The 10,000-nt window shown below is 43.6% G+C and overlaps 1 protein-coding gene across 1 annotated transcript in view; it reads left to right on the forward strand.

Moving 5' to 3' along the window:
• Positions 1 to 3,896, forward strand: part of LOC134439982 (neuronal acetylcholine receptor subunit alpha-3-like) — a 79,325-nt gene extending 75,429 nt beyond the window's left edge. The window contains exons 6-9 of the mRNA XM_063189910.1: positions 128 to 346; positions 1,646 to 2,123; positions 2,712 to 2,902; positions 3,378 to 3,896. Coding sequence (XP_063045980.1) covers positions 128 to 346; positions 1,646 to 2,123; positions 2,712 to 2,902; positions 3,378 to 3,506 — 1,017 coding nt within the window. The 3' untranslated portion in view covers positions 3,507 to 3,896. The remainder of the gene's footprint in view (positions 1 to 127; positions 347 to 1,645; positions 2,124 to 2,711; positions 2,903 to 3,377) is intronic.
• The last annotated feature ends 6,104 nt before the right edge of the window (positions 3,897 to 10,000 follow it).

The following is a 10,000-nucleotide window of genomic DNA, read 5'->3' on the forward strand; positions in this document are numbered from 1 at the left end:
GTGGAATGTCCCTTGAGGCCATACCAGTTTACTGTAATCCTGATGTGGTGACCACAGTGAGCCAAACGGCAATAGTGAGTCGCATAAAATATCAATAAAAATAAATGATTTCAATTTCGATCTCCAGGACTTCTGGGAGAGCGGTGAGTGGGAGATCATCGACGCACCGGGCTACAAGCACGACATCAAGTACAACTGCTGCGAGGAGATCTACCCCGACATCACCTATTCCTTCTACATCCGCCGGCTGCCGCTCTTCTACACCATCAACCTCATCATCCCCTGCCTCCTCATCTCCTTCCTCACCGTGTTGGTTTTCTACCTGCCCTCTGACTGCGGAGAGAAGGTCATACTAGCTACAACTATGTATTATTTCTCTGACAGATAGTTGATAGTATATCGTAGAGTAGAGTTGAGTTTACTGAAGTTGTAGCTAGTCTGACCTTCTAGCTCCCGTCGGACTGCAGAGAGAAGGTCAGACTAGCTACAAATGTAGTCAACTCATCTCCACACCCCAAATACTAACTATTAACTTGAATTTCGAGCCTGCTAATGTCATTCCTCACCATGTTGGTCTTGTACCTGCAATCGGAGAGAAGGTCAGACTAGCTGACACCATTAGATCAGGTAACATACTTGCTGTCAATTCGATTCAATATTTTGAATGGATGCCGGGGGGGGGATCGTTGACAATATGAAGTGGTTAGTCGATAGTAGTACTGGTGTTTTAGTATGTATTGTCAAGTCGAGTTGAGTTTACTGAAGTTGTAGCAAGTCTGACCTTCTAGCTCCCGTCGGACTGCAGAGAGAAGGTCAGACTAGCTACAAATGTAGTCAACTCATCTCCACACCCCAAATACTAACGGAATAACTAACTATTAACTTGAATTTCGAGCCTGCTAATGTCATTCCTCACCGTGGTCGTCTTCGACCTGCCATCGGAGAAGGTCAGACTAGCTACAACTATTCATTATTTCTCAGACACACAGCATCTTCTGTAGACATATTAACATCATTGTATCAGGTAACATACTAGCTGTCAATTCGATTCAATATTTTGAATGGATGCTGGTGAAGAAAACATTGTTACCAATATGCAGTGGTTAGTTGATAGTAGTACTGGTATTTTAGTACAGTATGTATCGTCAAGTCGAGTTGAGTTTACTGAAGTTGTAGCAAGTCTGACCTTCTAGCTCCCGTCGGACTGCAGAGAGAAGGTCAGACTAGCTACAACTTTAGTAAACTCACCTTGACACCCCAAATGCTAACGGAATAACTTAGAAGTTTCGAGCCTGCTCATATCCTTTCTCACGTGCTCGTCTTCTACCTGCCCTACAACTGCAGAAAGAAGGTCAGATATGGATGGATATCAGACAGATGGACAGCCCTATCATAGACAAGTTAACATTATTGGAGTAGATTTCATGGCCGTCTAGTCCATGTTCTTAATACAAATACAGTTATTATTAACATTGCTATAGTACTACACTACTATGACATAACACAGGGTCTTTAGTAATACATTACGACTTTGTCATTGCCATTCTGACAACAGCTCATTTGTAAGTAACAGGGGCCGTGTCTTACTGGGTTAAGAAACTTGAACTGCTTCTCATGTGTGATTTGTCATGTCTTTCCCATCCAGGTGACTCTCTGCATCTCGGTGCTGCTCTCCCTCACTGTGTTCCTGCTGGTCATCACAGAGACCATCCCCTCCACCTCGCTGGTCATCCCACTGATCGGCGAGTACCTGCTCTTCACCATGATCTTCGTCACGCTCTCCATCGTCATCACGGTGTTCGTGCTGAACGTGCACTACCGCACGCCCACCACCCACACCATGCCTCAGTGGGTGCGGCACGTCTTCCTCAGCGTTCTGCCCCGCGTCATGCTCATGCGCCGCCCCATCGACCAGCAGTTGCGCAAGAGCATCAGAGAGAAGGAGCCGGGGGAGAAAGGGAGCGGCGGCGCCGGAGGAGGAGAGCTGTCGGAGAAAGGAGCGATAGAGAAGGCCCGGAAGAGGAAGAAGAGGGGCGGCGGGAACGGAGGGTGCAGGGATGGGGGGATGAACTGCGTGGAGGGGAGCAGCAGTGTCATCGGCAGCAGTGTCGGCGGAGGAGGAGGTAGGGGAGGTCTTCGAGTCTTTGCGTCTTTGAGCTCCATGAAAAGCGCTATACAACACTGATTGATTATTACACTTAATTATAATTATTATTATTAGGGCTGTAACGATACACTCAACGATTCGGTTCGTATCACGATTTTGTTACTCTGATGTATTATAATAACTTGCCTTCTTTTTGAATCAACCATATTCTATTTATTTAATTTTTATTTTTTATTTTCTATTTTTCATCCATTTTATTCCATTGTTACTGCTTTTTAATGTTGTTGGCTATCTAATATGTTAAGCACATTGAGCTATATGTCCTGTATGAATTGTGCTATACTGTACAAATGCAAGTCAAGTCAAGTCAAGTCAAGTTGGTTTTATTGTCAATTTCTTTACATGCACTGGTCATACAAAGAATTTGAAATTACGTTTCTTGCTCTCCCATGCAGACATAGACTAATCTAGGTAAGGACATAGACAGTATAGACATAGACAGTACTCATACATGGACATAAGACAGTATTTAGACATAGACAGTGCTCAGTGCAGCTATTATTATTATTAATATTACTATTATTACTATTACTATCATTATTAGGGGTGGAGGGGAGTCGGGCATCGTCTGCCGCTGATGTGGACGCATCGGCGGGGAATCGGCGGGCAATCGCGGCTCCGCCGGCAGTGAATGCTGTCGTGGCATTCTCTGTGGTTTCCCCGGAGATCAAGCAGGCCATCGAGAGTGTCAAGTACATCGCGGAGAACATGAGAAGCCGAAACAAGGCCAAGGAGGTCAGGGGGCACATATGCACACACACACACACACACACACACACACACACACACACACACACACACACACACACACACACACACACACACACACACACACACACACACACACACACACACACACATCGCAGTGAACATACAGTAAGGAATCAAAACAAGTCCAAGGATGGAGGCATAGCTTTCTATCTCTATCTCTCTCTCTCTCTCTCTCTCTCTCTCTCTCTCTCTCTCTCTCTCTCTCTCTCTCTCTCTCTCTTTTCCTTTTGTCCTCTCTACCACACACACACACACACACACACACACACACACACACACACACACACACACACACACACACACACACACACACACACACACACACACATCAATATCAATCTAGAATTTTCACACACAGTACATGGTACATGAACCCCCATGATCTTTTTTTTTTTAAATTGTAGCTTTTTTTCCCTTCTTGTCCTTCTCTCTCCCTCAGGTGGAAGATGACTGGAAGTACGTTGCCATGGTGATCGACCGCATCTTCCTGTGGGTGTTTGTGACGGTGTGCGTGCTGGGAACTTTGGGCCTGTTTATGCAACCCCTCATAGGCTTCACCCAACCTTGAACGCCCTTGGACGTCCTTGAACACCCTTGGATGCCCTTGAACGCCCTTGAACACCGTCACCTTCAGCACTGTATATGCACTCGAACTGTACACTGTGGTCAAAGGAGCTGAAGTTGTGAGCAACTGGTGTTCTTGTTAAAGCTCTTTGTGGAAGTCCAGTTGCTCATGGCACAGCTTTGGTTGATGCAGACCCTCTTATAGGTTTTTCACATCTGGTCCCCTTTAAGTGAACCAAACTCAGTCCTCTTTAAGTGGACCAAAAAGCAAAACGACAGCAAAAGGACTCAGTTCTGTTTTTGTTCATATTGTGAGTGTATTGCAACAAGAACTGGCTGATCTTTCTGGTCCTGGTAGGCTTTTATGGTGTGTCACTCTTCTTTTTTTATCACATCCGGTCCTCTAACGCCCTCCTTAAGTGATTACACCTCTTCACAAGTGTAACTTGTCAGAACTCATAAGCGAACCAAACTGAGACCACGTCAACCAAGGTCTCAGTACGATTCGCATCCGAGGGTCTGGGTACTCTTTGGAGCGTTCACATATGCGGCAAAAATGCTGAGTCACTACTCTGAGTTCGCTTAGGCGGCTGAAAGGGACCAGGTGTGAAAACGCTGATAGACTTCAGAAGGCCCCACAATAAATTTTACAAAAGATGGCTCAAAAACGTTGCAGTGTGTTCACAAGCATAGTGAGTTCTCTTGGATGAAGGGGGCCAGTCCAATTCAACAAAAGAGGTTAAAACCCTTTAGCGCAGAGCCTATTTTATAACCTTACTGTCACCAAAATTGTTATGGCTATGTCTTAATCTGTTCCTTAAGGCTCTCTGTAATGTCATTACAATGTTGTTATGATGTAGTTGAGCATTTTCAGCAAATAGTGAATATGCCCGACAGCACAGGCGTGCACAGATAGGGACGAGGTGGTGCTATAGCACCTGCACCTTTGCCCTACTGGATAAAAAAGTGCCCTTTCTGAAAGTACTTTGTCGAAAGTTTTTTTTTCTCTTACAGATGTAATTACAACACCAGTAGTATGATACAGTATTACAAACTTGAAACCATGTGTTAGCATACCACCGGTGCTGTATTTACATGTGTAAGAGTACTTCTACTTCAATTCATACAACTCTGCCCGTCCCTGAGCTAAATTGTCAGGAACTGCACATCCTTTTGGGTAATTATTGACTACTTTGACTTGGATGCAGGGGTGAAAGCTCCCCTCCCCTTCCACCCCCACCCACAAACAAACAATAAACAAACCAAATAAGCACGCAAACAAAGTAAGCATGTGCAGTACAGGGCTGCATTTCTCGAAACCAGTTGCTAACTACATTAGCTACTTTGTTGTTTGCAATGCAATTTCCCATTGGCAACTACCGAAGTTGCTAACTGGCTAACAACTACGCTTTCGAGAAACGCACCCCAGACCTATGTCTGACTATTTCAGGTGTGTCTTCATAGGACACTTGTCTCAAATGGCATAGTGTGGTTGTATGTGTTTTCTACTGAAATAGCACACCTTACTTCTTTTTCAAATGTGGGTTTCAAATTAGTGTTACCGGTACTTCGCACCGGCTGTACATTTTATACCGATGCTACGCACCTGTGAGCACCAGTCTACTTTTACCCCTGCTTGAATAAAAGACAATCTTCCCAGACGTAAAGTTATCCCCCACATGTTCAACCACTCTCTTCACAGTGACTTCGCACCACAATTGTCTGTATGTGTATGTGTGTGTGTATATAGCAATTTCCAATGTCCACACAGGGAGAAATGGACATGGTAGCAAACAAGGGAAACACAATCCATCTTAGTAAAGACATGCTTTTTGTTTGCATTATCAAGATTACATTGGGAAAATCTGGGTTTCAACCAACGAAACCACCAATAGAGTAACAACTAGGAAATGACTGTTTTTTTATCCATGGGGATTCATAGACAGGTCATCAGCTGGGAAAATTAGGCCTTTCGTCCTACCGCACTTTTCTCTGTGGATTACTGACCAGAAGCCCTATTGAAAGAAATTAAAACATGGGGCCACGTCAATTTTTGCTCAGAATTCAATATGGCCGCCATTTTCTAAAATAACTTGTTTTCATGCATTATTACATTGTACTATAAGGTGATATTCATGAACGATTAACTACTTTCAGCACTATTCTGTCCTATTTCCTTACATACATGTTTACAAAGGTTGACTAAACCAAAAGAAATGAAAAGAAAGTTGGCCACCTTGCAATATCCAAAAGAAAGTGCTGAAAATAATGATTGAAATGCACATACAGAGTCTATGGCTGCGAAAATTAGGCCTATGTCAGGGTTTTCACAATGGATTACAGACCAGAAGGCCTATTGAAAGAGATTCAACAGCTGGTTGCCATCTCAAATGTGCTCCAAAATTCAAAATGTTCTCTTTCTTTCAGAATGGCAGACTTTCAACATTTTTCTCAATACTGTAAGACCATAATTATCAATAAAGATAACCTATTTTCAGTGAAATTCTGTCCTATCTCCTATCTACAGACGTGAGTACAAAGGTTGACAACAGAAAGATGTAAATTTCCTATAGACAATATCCTAAGGATTGTTGTCAGAAAATGATTGAATTACACATACACAGTTGACTGTTGAAAAAAGGCTATTGATCTGCCAAACTTTTCACATTAGATTTCTGACAGAAAGTTATGGTAACACTTTAGAATAATGGATGCAAAAAAGCATTACAAAGACTTAATAAATAATTAACTAGTGATGAACAAAACATTAACAAACGTTTGTAAATGTCTAGGAAATGTAAACAAATGCTTGTAAATGACTAGGAAATGCTATGTTAATATTTTATATTTATCAAACATTTACAAGTTGCTTGTAAATGAATAAAATACTCTGTTATAAGGTGTGTAAAATCTTGCATATATCATTTGTAGATATTTTATAAAGCATTAATAAAACTTAGTTAATAATAAAAACATTTGTTAATGTTTTATTCATCATTAGTTCATTATTTACTGAGTCTTTACTAAGGAACATTATTATAAAGTGTTACCAAAGTTTTTCAGGCCTACATTTTTTTGCATAGAGCAAGGGTGAGCGTGCATGCGTATCCCCCGCTCATCTTTCCCCTGCTCTACAGTGTCTTTTCCCCACACACTATTCTGCCTCCTCCACCCCTCACTCATCCCCCCCACACACTATTCTGCCCCCAACCCCCTCACTCATCCTTCCCATGCTACTCTGCCCCTCCATCCCTCACTCACCCCCCACTATTCTGCCCCCCACGCTCACCCCCCCTGACTCATTCTCCCCCCAGCCCCCCACAAAAATACCCGCCCCACCCCCCATCCAATGGAAAAGTTTGGCAGGTCAACCCCCCCCCCCCCCCCCCTCTCTCTCCCTACCCCACCCCCCACACACACACACATTATTCTGCCCCCTGAACCCCCCACACTATTCCCCCCCACCACCTCACTCATCCCCCACACACTATTCACCTCCTAATTCAACCCCGACTCATTCCCCCCCAACCCCAGTCTGCCCCGTACCCCCGCTCACCCCCTCATTCATCCCCCCGCTCCTCAACATCGTTCGGTCCCCGCGACCCCCCCCCACCTTAATGGCACATTGCACCAGTAAAGTGAAGTGTGAAGGTTCAATTAGCAGGGTAAGAGCACAGTTTTGCTCAAAATTTTGCAATGCACACAACATTATGGGTGACATGTCAGAGTTCAAAAATTCTGTGTAACTGTTGCATCTTTGACCGAGACAGCAAGTCTTTGTGATGTATCAAGAGCCACAGTATCCAAGGTAATGTCTGCATACCAGAAAGAAAGATGAACCACATCGAACAGGTTTAACTGCGAATGCAAGAGGAACTAAATGACACTAAAATGACAGGTGTCTCAGTTATTTTGTCCAACCCCTATATTCATGCCTTTTTCTAGACAACCTTTATACTCACGTCTGTAAGGAGATAGGACAATTTAACTGAAAAAATAGGTCATCTTTATTGGTAATTATGGCCTTACAGTATTGAGAAAAATGTGTGAAAGTCTGCCATTCTGAAAAACAGAGAACATTTTGAATTTTGGAGCACATTTGAGATGGCAACCAGCTGTTGAATCTTTTTCAATAGGCCTTCTGGTCTGTAATCCACTGTGAAAACTCTGACATAGGCCTAATTTTCGCAGCCATAGACTCTGTATGTGCATTTCAATCATTATTTTCAGCAATTTCCTTTGGATATTGCGATGTGGCCAACTTTATTTTCATCTATTTTAGTTTAGTCAACCTTTGTAAACATATATGTATGAAATAGGACAGAATAGTGCTGAAAGTAGTTAATCGTTCATGAATATCACCTTATAATACAATGTAATAATGCATGAAAACAAGTCATTTTGGAAAATGGCGGTCATATTGAATTCTGAGCAAAAATTGACGTGGCCCCATGTTTTAATTTCTTCCAATAGGGCTTCTGGTCAGTAATCCACAGAGAAAAGTGCGGTAGGACGAAAGGCCTAATTTTCCCAGCTGATGACCTGTCTATCCTGAATTGAAAGTACTACTGAGGTCAGGCAACATGATTTCTCCACACCGGACACTCATCTGTTATTCAGCATATTATACTGTATAGTCAGCTCAGATTTTATTCATGTTTTATTTAGTTATTTATTTACTATGCTGCAGTGTTTTCCTGGTAGACATGCATGCTTCCAGTGAATTCAATGGCTGAACTGAATGGCTGAAGGCCTCAGTCTGATCTCTCTCTTAAGCACGGGATCACCCATCCATCCATCCATCCATCCATCCATCCATCCATCCATCCATCCATCCATCCATCCATCCATCCATCCCATTCACACACACACACACACACACACACACACACACACACACACACACACACACACACACACACACACACACACACACACACACACACACACACACTGACACGCACATGCACACACACACACACACAGAGTCAATCTGATCTCTCTCCGAGCCACTGGATCACCCATCTCCCTTGCTGTTTTGATTTGATCTGATCTGATTTGAGCTGATGTTATTTGAGCCGATCTCTTGCACTCTCACCCCCTGGGCTTGGCCTTCATTTACTGAGGAGGTCTGTGAAGCATCCATCCCTCATACACACACACACACACACACACACACACACACACACACACACACACACACACACACACAGAGGCGCACACACACACATACACTGTACACACATAGACGAGCATGGACACAAACACTCTATCAGCGGAAAATGCACACGCGTACGCAGGCACACACACACACACACACACGCACACACACTACACACACATTACCCACACATTACCCATGCCAAATGAGTTCTCATTATTCTGTTACACCACTGCAGTATATGCATTACAGATGGGCGGACATATTTGACATGGATGTTTGAGATGCAAATGCGAATTTGTGTTTAGGGGCAAAAGGAGTTTGTGACATACGGTATGCAGAGGCACATCTTGTCACCAGGATGGCAGACAGCTGCTTGGGCCCCCAAGCCCTTAGATGGTGAATAACAGCCCTCACTTTACTACAGTAGTGGCCATTTTGGTTGAAATGTTCATACTTTTGAATATTTGTTTGGGGCCCCAGCTGAGCCTAGTCTAGAGTCACATCTGACGGTATGTATGCACAACATGAGCTCACAGAATTACGGAAAAATAGAACTTGACCCCTTGGGACACAAGAACTGTGGCATTTTCATGGATTTTGCAAAAAAAAAAATCTGTGATGGTGGTCATGGAAGTGCTTTCTATGAAAGGTCCACGGAGGTGCTTCCTCTATGTTCACATAGTTGACCGACTGGAACAGAGGCGAGCCTATGACGAGTTATGCCCTAACGACACCCCGCCCTTTCCCCGGCTGCCCCGCATCCAGAAAAAAAGCACATAATACCTGACAAAAACCACCTCTGCTTCCACAAAATTCTGTGACATTATACTGGTATGCAGTAGCCTGACTGGCCAGAATCAGTTCATAATTCCCAATGGTCTGATGGCCGGCCAATAAACGTCATAAACGTCAACTGTCAGCAAAATGGTCCACTAATTTCAAACCATATCTCAGCTCAATCCTCTACACAGTCTCACCCCAAGTAGTACATTTTTGACTACTCAATTTCTGACACCCCAACACTGCAATTTTTGACGTCTTGGGTATTCCTTCCACGTCACATTTTGACTATGTCCTCAAAGGCGCCCCCTTGTGGCAGCATAACGTCATTGAGCTTAGGTTTAGGAATAGGTCTAGGGTTAGGCCACATAGTCAAAATGTGACGTGGAAGGAATACCCAAGACGTCAAAAATTGCCGTCTGGTCCAAGGTAGTCAGAAATTGACTACTTGGGGTGAGACTGCGTTGCAATCCTCCTCAATACACCCAAGCGTTCCAATTGAGGATACAGACCGAAAATAACTTACGAAGTAAGTAATGTGGTCTGGTAAACCC

The sequence above is a fragment of the Engraulis encrasicolus genome, chromosome 23, assembly GCF_034702125.1.
Source record: "Engraulis encrasicolus isolate BLACKSEA-1 chromosome 23, IST_EnEncr_1.0, whole genome shotgun sequence".
NCBI classification, from domain to species: Eukaryota; Metazoa; Chordata; class Actinopteri; order Clupeiformes; family Engraulidae; genus Engraulis; species Engraulis encrasicolus.